This window comes from Eriocheir sinensis, chromosome 53 (genome assembly GCF_024679095.1).
Source record: "Eriocheir sinensis breed Jianghai 21 chromosome 53, ASM2467909v1, whole genome shotgun sequence".
Taxonomy (NCBI): Eukaryota; Metazoa; Arthropoda; class Malacostraca; order Decapoda; family Varunidae; genus Eriocheir; species Eriocheir sinensis.
In genome coordinates, this window is record NC_066561.1 from 7074021 (window position 1) to 7087495 (window position 13475).

The 13475-nt window shown below is 42.1% G+C and overlaps 1 protein-coding gene across 10 annotated transcripts in view; it reads left to right on the plus strand.

The window, feature by feature from the left end:
- The window catches only part of LOC126983293 (alpha-catulin-like), a 131364-nt gene that overhangs the window by 94942 nt on the left and 22947 nt on the right, over positions 1-13475 (plus strand). For 7 of the 10 annotated variants that reach the window (XR_007735764.1, XM_050835947.1, XM_050835951.1 and 4 more), the window contains exons 4-7: positions 1184-1393; positions 9320-9514; positions 11896-12030; positions 12764-12904. Coding sequence is in view for 9 of the 10 variants with exons in the window: in XM_050835947.1 (XP_050691904.1) it covers positions 1184-1393; positions 9320-9514; positions 11896-12030; positions 12764-12904 (681 nt within the window). In the remaining variant the exon portion in view is untranslated. The remainder of the gene's footprint in view (positions 1-1183; positions 1394-9319; positions 9515-11895; positions 12031-12763; positions 12905-13475) is intronic. The other 3 variants (XM_050835948.1, XM_050835952.1, XM_050835954.1) reach the window with 1 other exon arrangement.

A 13475-nucleotide genomic window follows, 5' to 3' on the forward strand; every position in this document is an offset into this window, starting at 1 on the left:
AATACAGTTCTTTGAGGCGTGGGAACTTCATCTCGCTTTCCGTTGAAGTCTTAAAAATAAGCTTCGTGGTTGTTATTCCTTCCTTTTCCAAACTTAACCTTTTCCTCCCGTTTCCTCTTCCTTACACTCACTCACTCACACGCTGTCACCTCGGTACACACACACACACACACACACACACACACACACACACACATTTTCCGCTCACTCATTCTTTCTCTTTGTTACTTCTAAATCTACAAACATCCTTCGCTTCTTTTCTCTCTTTTTTTTATTTATCTCTTTCGTTAACTCACCTATTTACCTTTTGTAGCTCTTCTAAACATTCGGTATTCTCTCTATTTTCCTCTCTCTAACTTTCTTTCCTTCCTTCCTAAATCTTCAAAAATCCTTCTCTCCTTTTCTTTCTTTTTTTTCTTTATCTCTTTCGTTAACTCACTCTTTCATCTTTTGTAGCTCTTCTAAACATTCGGTATTTTCCTCTCTCTATCTTTCTTTCCCTCTAACACCTTTATCTCATCTCCCTTGCAGTTCCTCGTTCACAGGTAACTCACTATCTCTGTCTCTTTTCTACTGTCTCTCACTCTCCTTACATCATCTCCCTCTCCCTCCCTTCCTCACTCACCAGCATCCTTTTGACCCTCATCTCCTCACTTCATCCACTCTCCTCAATTCTTCTACAGGTAACACTTATCTCTCTATCTCTCTCCTTCCATAATGTCCCTTCCCTCCCTCATTCTTCAGCATCTTCATCTCTATATCTCCTCACTTCATCTCCTCTTCTCTCTTCCTTGCGTAACACTTCTCGCCATCTCCCTCCAACCATCCTTTCCCTTCCCTCTCACTCTCTTCCTCATAATTTCCCATCTCCTCTTTTCTACAGGTAACTCAGTCTCGCTTTATCTCTCTCCCTCTATCCTTTCCCTTCCTTTCTTCACTCTAAGCAGCTTTATCTCATCTCCTCACCTGTGCTCTCCGACAGGTAAATCAGTCTGTCTTTATCTCCCTTTCCAATATTCCCTTCCACAAGGTTACACAAGGATACACCAGCCTCTCTACCTCGCATTTCCTCACCTATGCTTTCCCACAGGTAACTTCGACTGCCATTATCTCTCTTTCCATTATTCCCTTCGTCACCAGCCTCTCCACCTCGCATCTCCTCACCTGTGCTTTCCTCCCCCAGGTAACCCACAGTCTGTCGCGGCTGGAGAGCGTCACCAACTTTACCGAGTTCGTGAAGGCGTTCAGTCACTTCGGGGCCGAGATGGTGGAGCTGGCGCACCTCACCGGGGACCGCGCGGCCGACCTCAAGGACGAGAGGAGGCGCGCGCAGATGGCGGCCGCAAGACAAGTGCTCGACCGCTCCACCATGATGCTTCTTACAGCCTCAAAAGTATGTGTTTGGCTCGTGTTACCGTCCCCTCTCTCTCTCTCTCTCTCTCTCTCCTCTTGAAGCTGAAGTACTGGTTTTCCTCTTCCTTTTGAGTACTACCTGTTTGCCTCTCCTCTTGATCCTGAAGTAGGTAGCTATTCTCCTTCTCCTTCTCCTCCTCCTCCTCCTCCTCCTCCTCCTCCTCCTTCCTTTTTTCTCCTTCGCCTCCTCCTCCTCCTCCTCCTCCCAACTTCCTTTTTCCCCTCCTCTTCCTCTTCTTCTTCCTCTCCTCCTCCTCCTCCTCCTCCTCCTCCGCTTCCTCCTCCGCCTCTTCCACTTCCTCTCCCTCCCCCTTCACCCTCCTTTTTTTTCAGCTTATGTTATTGTTGTTGTTGTTGTTGTTTGGGTAAGTTTTCTCTCGCGTCTCATTCTTTCTTTTGTTTTTTTTGTTTTGTTTATTATTCTTTTGTTTCTCTACAGGTCCATTTTTTTAGCACATTTAACTTTTTTTCTCATTTTTATCTCCAGTCTTTATACTGTTAATGTTCCTTTTTGCAAACTCTTTTCCTCCTTTTCTTTTTCATTTTCGTTGTTATCTCCTATCCTCCACAAATCTCTTTTTAATGCATTTTTTCCTGTTTTCTCTAATCTAATTTTTACCTTCATCTCTACCAATTTTCATCTATATCTATTCTCCCATTTATCATGAATCTATTACTTTTACCTCTATCTACCAATCTTTCTCTATCGCTTTCTATCTCGCTTCATATTTCTCTATCTATTCTCCCGTCTATCGCTAACTTCTCTTTTTTCCTAACTTCTTATCTCAATATATACTCGTGTCTCATTATCTCTCTCTCCTATTTTTCATCTCTATCCTTGATCTAATCTTTCTCTCTTTTCTCTATCTCTTCTCTTTCTCTCTCTCTCTCTCTCTCTCTCTCTCTCTCTCTCTCTCTCTCTCTCTCTCTCTCTCTCTCTCTCTCTCTCTCTCTCTCTCTCTCTCTCTCTCTCTCTCTCTCTCTTTCTATTTCCTGTTCTTTCTCCTCTTCTTCTTTTTTTTGTTTTTCTCCGTTTCCCTGTTCCCTATCTTCATCTCCCTCTCTCTCCCTTTTACTCTCTCTCTCTCTCTCTCTCTCTCTCTCTCTCTCTCTCTCTCTCTCTCTCTCTCTCTCTCTCTCTCTCTCTCTCTCTCTCTCTCTCTCTCTCTCTCTCTCTCTCTCTCTCTCTCTCTCTCTCTCTCTCTCTCTCTTCCCCTTGTCTCCTATCTCTCCCCCCTTCTCTCTCTCTCTCCCTTTGTCCTTCCCCTCGCCTTCTCTCCCCTCTCTTCTCCCTTTCTCTCTCCCAGGTATTTCTCCCCGAGTTTTCTTTTTTTTTCTTTTTCTTTCTCTTCCTACTGTTTTATATCTCTTCCTCTCCTTCGTTTCTCTTTTATTTTTTCGCTTTCTCCTCGCCCATGTTTCTTCTCTCTCTTTCTCTTCTTATCTCTTTCTCTCTCTCTGTGTTACTTCTTCCAGACTTTTTTTTTCTTTTTTTTTTTTTCTCTCCATGATGTGTCTCTCCTCTTCTTCCTACCGTAAATGTTCCTCTTGTAAACTCTTCCTCTCCTTTATTTTTCCTCCTCATTGTCTTTCTCTCCTTTCCTCTTCTCTCCTCTTCGCCACTAATGTCTTGTCGCCTTCCTCCTCCTCCTCCTCCTCCTCCTCCTCCTCCTCCTCCGCTTCATTCTCCTTCTCCTTGTCTCTTTCTCACTTTTGTTTTCTTTGTTGTTTTTGTTCTTGCTTCTAACTTTTGTCTGTGTTTGTTTTTCCTTCACTCTTTTTTCCTTCGTTTCATCCAATCTCTCTTATTCCCATTCATGTTTTCTCTCTCTCTCTCTCTCTCTCTCTCTCTCTCTCTCTCTCTCTCTCTCTCTCTCTCTCTCTCTCTCTCTCTCTCTCTCTCTCTCTCTCTCTCTCTCTCTCTCTCTCTCTCTCTCTCTCTCTCTCTCTCTGCTTCGCTTCATATTTTTTTCATACTTTCTTTCTTTTCATTTATTCTCTCTTTTCTTCCCTTCTCTCTCTCTCCCCTCCTTCCATTCCCTCCCTTCTCTCTCTCCATCTCTCTCTCTCTCTCTCTCTCTCTCTCTCTCTCTCTCTCTCTCTCTCTCTCTCTCTCTCTCTCTCTCTCTCTCTCTCCTACCTACCTGCATTCACAATCTACCTCTCTCCAATCTCGCTCCTTTCTCTTTCCCACTCTCTCCTTCTTTCCTCCTCCTCCTCCTCCTCCTCCTTCACTTTCTCCCTTATCTCCTTCCTATTCTTAACTTCCTATCACATTACTTCAAGTTCTCAAAAAAATATCCACTCTCTCTCCCTTCCCTCCTTCCCTTCCCTCCTTTCCTTCTTCTCTTCCTCCCTTCCCTCCTCTCCCGTCCTCCATCCCAACCTGTCTACCTGTCTTCTTCCCGTCCGTCAGGTATAAAACAAGGTACTAATTAACGTGTACTTTACCTGCTCCTCGCTGACAGGTGTTGAAGGTAAATTTCCCAGAACGTCTGAATTAATTGGAGGAATGAAGACAAGGAAAAAAAAAGATGGATAGATAGATAGATTGATATAGATAGATAGATAGATAGATAGTTAGATAGACAGATAGATGGAGAGATAAAGAAAAAAAGCTATTACATGGAGAGACAGAAAGAAAGGAGCATTTTGGGTTACTGACTGATCCTGGAGTACGTTGGGAAAGGCCTTTGTCATACAGTGGACTAAAAATACAGACTGATGTTGATGACGATGATCGAATATTTCCTGGAGTACGTTGGGAAAGGCCTTTGTCATACAGTGGACTAATAACACTGATGATGACGATGATCGAATATTTCCTGGAGTACGTTAGGAAAGGCCTTTGTCATGCATGATCGAATACATCCATTTCCATCACGAGGCACCTGATATAACAAACGAGCACAATGCAGCTATTAATTGTACGCCCGTTTGAGAGCCTTTGTTGCACTTGATGTTTATATTGCAGGTAAACAACGGTAATTAACAAAGGTGTGTGCTGGTACGGCCGCTTTAGTGCGTGGCTGTTGTTGTCGTTGCTGTTGTTGTTGTTGAGCTAAGATTGGACTTCCATGTAATCCCCGAGGTAATTGATTGTTTAATAAGGAAGTTGTATTATCTGAGCGTTGATTAATTCATTGTCTCGGTAAAATATGGATGATAAGATATACGTTACGCAAAGAATGAGAGAAAAAGAGATGGATAGTTAGATAGATAGATAGGAGAGACGGATAGAAGGAGAGAGAGAAGAAAAAAAAAGCTGAGTGTAGATTTATTTATTTATTTATTTATTATTATTTTTGTTTTTGACAGCAGAGGAGTCATTTCAAGGGCAGTATGGAGAGACGGAAAGAAGGGAGCATTGTGGGTTACTGAAAAGGCAATAGTTCGAGATATTTTAAGAAAGACTAATTAAAAAAAAGGTGGTCTTGGGCAGGTGATATGCGCAAGCTGAAAAACAAACGTAATAAGCAAGAACTGAAGGAATTTTAAACGTTTTGCATAGCTTTTATTTTCTTCCTTCGCTGAGAGGACTAAAGTAATCTGATATCTCGGTAAAATATGGATACTGCGATATAACATTACGCAATAAGCAAGTGGAGACATTATAAGTTTTGCATATCACAAAGTTTCTCCTTTTTTTGTCTTAGATAATTGATATACAAACGTGTGAATGTGTGTCAAATTAAGGTGTTAGTTAATTGTCTCAGGTGCTACATGAGGTTATAATCTTTGAACAAAAACAACACTAAAAAAATATGAGATAATTCACGGTTTAATTAGCAACTTTAACTTTTTTTTTTTTGCATATCATTTCTGCAAACTTTTTTTTATGTCATATCTACAAACTTTTTTATCTGTCATATCTACAAACTCTTTTATCTGTCATATCTACAAACTTTTTTATCTGTCATATCTACAAACTCTTTTATCTGTCAAATCTACAAACTTTTTTATCTGTCATATCTACAAACTTTTTTATCTGTCATATCTACAAACTCTTTTATCTGTCATATCTACAAACTCTTTTATCTGTCATATCTACAAACTTTTTTATCTGTCATATCTACAAACTTTTTTATCTGTCATATCTACAAACTTTTTTATCTGTCATATCTACAAACTTTTTTATCTGTCATATCTACAAACTTTTTTATCTGTCATATCTACAAACTTTTTTTACTAATCATATCTGCAATTTTTTTTTTTACTTGTCATATCTTTTAAAAATAATATAATACGATCTCACACATTGCACTTGAACGAATTACCTGTGCAAGGGCTAAGTGAATTACTCGTTATTTATGCCATTTATCTTAATTTAGCAGAAACACGCAGTAGACAATTACTTCAGAAAAAAAAAAAGAATTACACTATGAAAAATAAGCAAAATGTGCGAAAAGAAAAATATACGTTATCACTTTTTTTCATAACTTTAAAAATAGACGAGACATTTAATTCTCCCAAAAAAAAATGTTACAGTAGATTATAATTATGCTGCCAAAAGTAATTACATAGGAGCTAAAAGAGGTTGCTTATATTCTTTACGACACTTTTTCTTATAACCGTTTTAGCAAGAATGAAATAATAGACAAAAATCGAGGTAAAAGAGATTATATACACTCTTGAAGACATTTTTTATCACTTTGTTTTAGCAAGAATGAAATGATAGACAAAAATCGAGGTAAAAGAGATTATATACATTCTTGAAGACATTTTGAATCCCGTCGTTTTAGCAAGAATGAAATAATAGACAAAAATCGAGGTAAAAGAAATTATATAGATTCTTCAAGACATTTTTTTATCCCTTCGTATTAGCAAGAATCAAACGAGAAAGACAAAAATAGAGTTAAAAGAAGTTATACAGATTCTTGAAGACCTTATTTTCATCTCTTCGTTTTAGCAAGAATGAAATAAAGACAAAAATGGAGGTAAAAGAATTCATATACGTTCTTGAAGACCCCATTTTTACTACTTTGTTTACAAGCAAGACAGTGAAACAAGAGAGCAAATTAGACCAACTTCCCAAGAGCTTATCGATAACTCTCCACTTACCAAATAACAGGAAACAATACACACACACACACACACACACACACACACACACACACACGAGATACAAGCGAAGTGAGACCAAGATAAGGGCTCGAGGCTTCACACATAAGGGTTTCGAAGCTTCACACATAAGGGTTTCGAAGCTTCACACATAAGGGTTTCGAAGCTTCACACATAAGGGTTTCGAAGCTTCACACATAAGGGGTTCGAAGCTTCAATCAACGGGAACTGGATTTTGCTAACGATATAGAGGCGATTCGGCCATTAAAGTTAACAGGATACCGAACTCTCTTACATGACACTTCGGGAGATGGTGTAATAAATCTCTCTCTCTCTCTCTCTCTCTCTCTCTCTCATGTGTCTCCATTTAGCTTCCTCTATTCACCCTTCTCCTCCTCCTCCTCCTCTTCTTCTTCCTCCTCCTCCTCCTCCTCCTCCTCTACTTCGTTTTCATTTATCTTCCTCCCCTTCCTTTCCCCTTTTTCCATTAATCCACTCCGTCATCACCTCTCTCTCTCTCTCTCTCTCTCTCTCTCTCTCTCTCTCTCTCTCTTCCTCGTTTTTACCTTTTATGCGTATTTTCGGTTATTTTCCTTTGCATCTTTTCTTCTTTTCCTTAGTTTTCATTTTTATTTTCCCTTCATTAACATTTTTCCTCTCATACTTCAATCTCCAATCATTCATTTTCCTCCTTATCCATTCTTTCTTTCCTTTATTACTTTTTTCTTTCAGTTATCTTGTTTTTGTTTTCTCTCTTTTTCATTCACATTTCTTTCTCAAACTTCATTCCTCCATCATTCATTTTCCTTCTAATCCATTCTTTCTTCCCTGATTACTTTATTTTCCTTCTCCTTAATTCTCCCGTTTTTTTCATTATTTTCTTTCACATTTCATCCTCGTACGTCATTTCTCAATCATCAATTATCTTCAAAATCCATTCTTTCTTCCCCTTATAATTCCTTTTCTTTTCCTCAATTTTCTCATTTTTGTTTTTCTCCATTTTTATCCACATTTTTCTCTCTCCCTGACCCGGTTCCCTCTTTTCTCCCTCCTCTCCTCTATTCTCCTCTCTCCTTCCATTCATTTCTAATTTGTCACTTTCTCTTTATCCACTCTTTATGCACATATCTCTCCCTCTCCCATTTGTTATCATCCATCTCCATTTATCCTTTTCTCTGTTCCCTTATCACCGTTTTGTCTGTCGCTGCCTCCCTCGGTCATTTTAATACTATCCATCTCGCCCTCTTATAAATATCTGTGTTACTCTATTACCCAGCGATATTTGGACCTCATAACTCTTCTCACAGACAGATATATACAGACATTACAAACAAACTATCTCTTATCATCCCATCAGGCCTAATGTAACTATCTTAGACATATATACAGACATACAGACATAAGCAGAACCCTCACTCTTCGTTTCCATATCTAAACATTTTCTTTCTTCATTCCTTCATTCCTTTCTTATCTATCTTATCGTTTTCTTATCTAGACATTCTTCCTTCATTCCTTCCTTCCATGTCTTCCTTCTTCCATCGTCTCACTCCCCTCCTCCTCCTCCTCCTACACACCTGTCCAAACCACTAACACACATATGCATTCTCTCTCCCTCTCTTTTCAGGTATATTTGGTTCCTTTCACATTTCCCTTCCTTTCCATTTTCCTTCTTTCCACACGCATTCACGCCCTTACATCACAGACAGACAGACAGATAGATAGACAGACCTTCCGCCAAGCATGTCTATTCCATCATAACCCCATCCCTTTAGAGACAGACAGACAGACATTCAAGACACCTTCACGCTGTCTGTCAAACCCTTCTACCTGTGCCCTTATCAAACCCATTTTCTCTTTCTCCCTTTCATCCCACCTTTTTATCTTTCCTTATATCTTTTCTCACTAACATGCGACTCACTCCACGCCGTCTATATAACACTTTCATATGTCCTTATAAAACTCGTCTTTTTTCCCATCGCATATGTTTATCAAAGGGCAATGATTAGGCTTTTCTTTTCTTTTTTTTACCCTTGAGCTGATTCCTTTCCTTTCCTTCACACATAATTCGTCGCCAACATATATATCTCCTCCACTTCCCTGTTCCTCTGTTCACCTGTTCTAGTCACACACACACACACACCTTCCCTCTCTCCTCACGCCTGTCTGTTTCCTCTCCCTCCACACGTCCTTCCTGTCACATATATCCTCGCCAACGCGCTATGTGTTTCCCCAATGCACCTGTTCACTTGCACACACACACACACACACACACACACACACTTTCCCTTCCTTCTCTCGTATCTTTCTCTTCCCCTTCCTCATAAACTTTCTATCTCTCCACTTTTCTCTCCTAACCACACGCCTTCTCTTCATCCCCTCTATAGGTTAAGTTGGGTCCTATATAACTATCTATACATCTACAAGCACACACATATATACTTTCCCTTCTTATATATATTTCTCCTCCCCTCCATATGCTTCATCAACATACTATCTCTCCATTTTTCTCTCCGCCTTCTCTTCTCCTTCCATTACATGTTAAGTTAGGTCCGTCTCTTCAGCCTCCGTATCGACCCACTTCTTTCTCTCCTATCTCTCCCGTTTGTCTCTCTCTCTTTTCAGGTGTATTTGGTTCCTTTAGTCTCCCTTCTCTCTCTCCCTTCCCATTTTCCTTCCTACGCGTCCACACCTTCAAATCACCTTCATGCTGTCTGTCAAACCCTCTCCTCCGTCGTTTCTCTTCTCTTAATGAAAAATAACATACAAGCACCTTTCAACCCCACTTACCGACCTTTCCTAACCCCACACCTGCCCTCACTAACCCTCCCCTTCGCCCCCCTCACAGGTATGCTTACGTCACCCCGAGTGCCTGACCTCCCGCGAGAACCGAGACACCGTGTTCTGCCAGATGCGCCGCGCCATGGACCTCATTCACTACGTGGTCAAGGACGGCGTGCTGGACTCGGTCAACGCCCACGGGGAGCCGAGAATAAATGGACAGTCCCCAGCAGAGTCTCCGGGTTCCCTCAGGACGCGGCAGGTATGTGGAGGGGAGGGGGAGGAGGAGGAGGTGGTGGTAGTGTGTGTGTGTGTGTGTGTGTGTGTGTGTGTGTGTGTGTGTGTGTGTGTGTGTGTGTAGGAGAGAAGGAGACAATAAAAGCGAAAACGAGTGCAAGAGAGAGAGAGAGAGAGAGAGAGAGAGAGAGAGAGAGAGAGAGAGAGAGAGAGAGAGAGAGAGAGAGAGACACGAACAACACAAAAAGGAACGTGACTGGCTTACAATGTTGAGTGAGAGAGAGAGAGAGAGAGAGAGAGAGAGAGAGAGAGAGCGCAAACATATTCCCACAGTTTTGCCCCGCCCTCCCACCTTCCCTTTCCTCTCTCCCATACCTGAGTTACCTTTAATAGACAGACAGACAGGTAGACAGACAGACGAACAGGTGAACACAGACGTACTAATTAATCAGACAGGTAATCAAACAGACAGACAGACATATATACTTGAGAAACATACCACCTAGTCACACATATAACAGACAGGCGGGTAAAGAGACAGACAAACATATGTACCACTTAGACATATATACAGACAGACAAGTATTCCCAAGTAGACAGAGAAGCAAATACTACAAATTCAGAGACAGACAGACAGACAGACAGATAGAGAGATCTTCCGCCAAGACATAGACAGACAGACATTCATTCAAGCCCACCAGACGTAATGTAGCTCAGACAGACAGACAGACAGACACCACCTCCTTTCAACCCATCAGACAACGCAACTTCCTCAGACAGACAGACAGACAGACAGATATAAATAGAACCGTTACTCCCACTCCTTATACAGTTACCCTTCCGTCATCTCCTCCTCCTCCTCTTCTTCCTCCTCCTCTTCCTCCTCGCTTTCGTAACCCTAACCACTTGCATAATAACACACACACACACCTATTCCAGTCTCTTCCTTCCCCCCTCGAGATGAGAAACAATCCTGGAGTCATAGATTGTTGGTGGAGGAGGAGGAGGAGGAGGAGGAGAGATAAAAAGAAAGGAAATAAAGAAAGGGAGGAACGAAGGAAAGGGAGGAAGAAAGAAAGGAAGAGAAAGAAAGGAAGGAAGAAGGAAGAGGAAGAAGGAAGAGCAGGAGACACCTTCCCACATACATTTTACCAGCCTCCTCTTCTCCTTCCTCCTCCTCCTCCTCTTCCTCGCCACATATAGAGGAAGGAAGGAAGGAGGAAGAGAAGAAGAGGAAGACACCTTTGCACATACATATTACCGGCAAATACACCCAGCCTCCTCCTCCTCCTCACTACATATGGAAGAGGAAGAGGAGGAAGGAAGAGGAAGACACCTATCCACATACATATTACCAGCAAATACACCCAGCCTCCTCCTCCTCCTCTTCTTCTTCCTCCTCCTCCGCCTCGAAGCCTCAAGACTCACTGATCAATACACTCAACGGTCAAGGTTCACTCAACGTCCTGTCTCTTGTTTGTCTCCGGGTAACTTACTGCTCGCTCTCTCTCTCTCTCTCTCTCTGGGTTTCGATCCTCTATAGTTTCCGTACTTATACTCTGGCAAGGAATCGGAATCTTTAAACTGCTTCTAAGTAGGATTCGAACCCACAAACAAGGCATGAGAGAGAGAGAGAGAGAGAGAGAGAGAGAGAGAGAGAGAGAGAGAGAATCTGATTATATTAAGGCTGTAGGTCGATGCTTCTCAGGGTTACATAACTTACATATTTTCTTTTTTTATATTTTCTTATCCCCCGCCTCAGTGTAGCAGGAAGGGCGTGAATGTTAACGCTGTCTGTCTGTATGTATGTTACTAAAGTTGTGTGTACGTTAACAAACTCGACACGCACACACACACACACGCGCGCACACCTTTAAAAATGACAACCTGAATCTCGTAATAAACACACCTTTCCCAACGTAACTACACCTGTGCACATCCTGATAGACATTTCAAAGTCACTCACATACATACATTACAGCTTTTTCTGTTTCTACCTTTCCAAACCCGAGTGTCAAGTGTAGAATCTTCCCTTTCTTACACTCCTGTCCACACACCTGTCTGCCTTCCCAAACCTGAGTATCAGTGTAGAACCTTCCCTTTCTTACACACCTGTCCACACCTGTTTACCTTCCCAAACCTGTATCAGTATAAAACCTTCCCTTCTTACACACCTGTCCACACACCTGTCTGCCTTCCCAACCCCGTGTCAAGTGTAGCACCTTCCCCTCTAACACACCTGTCCACACACCTGTACCTACCCTTCCAAACTCTTTCCCCTGTTACACACCTATCGCATGCACACCCTCTATTTCATACTGTTCCACACCTTTGCAAATCACTTAACGAGTACCTTGACACATCTACACAACTGTCCCGACCTTTCCCCTTTCCAAACACGTACAGCCTTCCCTTGGCTACACTCAGGAGGACTGGGACAACAACCACACCATGTACGGCGCCATCCGTCACCTCGAGGACTCCGTGGAGATGACGCGGATGACGCTCTTCGGGCCCGCTGTGAGAGACCGGCTGTGTCAGGTAAGGGGGAGAGAAGAGAGGAAGGTACACAGAGAAAGGAGAGTGTGTATAGAAGGGAACAGGATATGGGAGATGGGAAGAGAGATAGATAGAGAAGGAAATATAGAAAATGGGAAGACAAGGGAAGAAGTAGATGAGAAAGAGAAGGGAGAGGAAAGAAGCAAGGAGGAAAGGGGGGAGAGGGAGGAAGTGTTTCTTCCCTCATTGAAATAGAAAATAGGAAAGAAAATGAGAGGAAGAGGAAGGAGAGTATATATATTGAAGGGAACAAGGTATGGAAGATGGGAAGAGAGATAGATAGAGAAGGAATGAGGAAAGAAGAGGGGAATGCAGGAAAGGTAAAGGGAAAGGAAATTATGATAAAGAGGAAGAGGAAAATTATGAGAATAAAAGGAAATTATGAGAATGAGGAAGAAGGATCAGCAGAATGAGGAAAAGGAAAAACTGAGAGAAAGGGGAGGAAAATAAGAAATGAGAATAAGGAAGGAAAAAACGAGAATGAAGAGGAAAATAAAAATATCACAGGAAAACTAAGGAAGATTTTTTTTTTCTTGTACGTATGTGTGAACGATACTTCCCCTGTATAACAATTTTATTTTTTTTACAGCTAAAAAAACAAAACAAAAAAAATGTAAAAAATAATAAAAAAAAAAACATTAACGATACAATACAATACCTCACCACTGCACAACACTCCCCCCCCCCCCCTTACCCCACATCCTACAATCCTCAGGCGGTGGACACGATATGCGAAAGGATGCAGGACTTCACAGATTCCGCCTACACGTCCCACGAACACCGTGAGAACATCCTACTGCTCACCGACAGGATACGCCTTCAGGTCAACCAGCTCCTACGGGTCGGCGTCAACCTGGTAAGTCTGAGGGGGGGGAGGAAAGGATGGGAGGTGAAGGGGGAGGGAGAGGAGGGAGGGGGAGGCTTGAAAGTAGTGAGAGAGAGAGGTAAGGAGAGTGCGAGCGAGCTAACATAGGAGGAGGAGGAGGGAAGAAGAGAAGTGGCAAATAAAGAAGAGGTAGATAGGGAAGAGAGGAAGAGATTAAGATAAAGGAGAGAGAACGAGTGCATAGGGAAGGAAGGAGAAGGGAAGAAGAGTAAATATAGATATGCTGAACTAGGTGATGGGATGATTAGGCGGGGTAGGGGAGGCAGTGCTGAGTCTGCCGATTGTAGGGGAAGGTAAAGGTGTGAGGAGGAGGAGGAGGAGGAGGAGGAGAGGAAGGGAGGCAGATACGAGAGGGGGATATGATGGAGAGGAACGAAAGGGAGGGAGGAGGGAAGAAAGGTTAGGAAAAGAGGAATAAGGAAAGGAAGGAAAGTGGAGAGGAGAAAGAGAGAGAGAAAGGGAGGGAGAGGGAGATAAGATGGAAAGGAAAGAAAGGGAGGGAGGAGGGAAGAAAGGAAAGTGGAGAGGAAAGAGAGAGAAA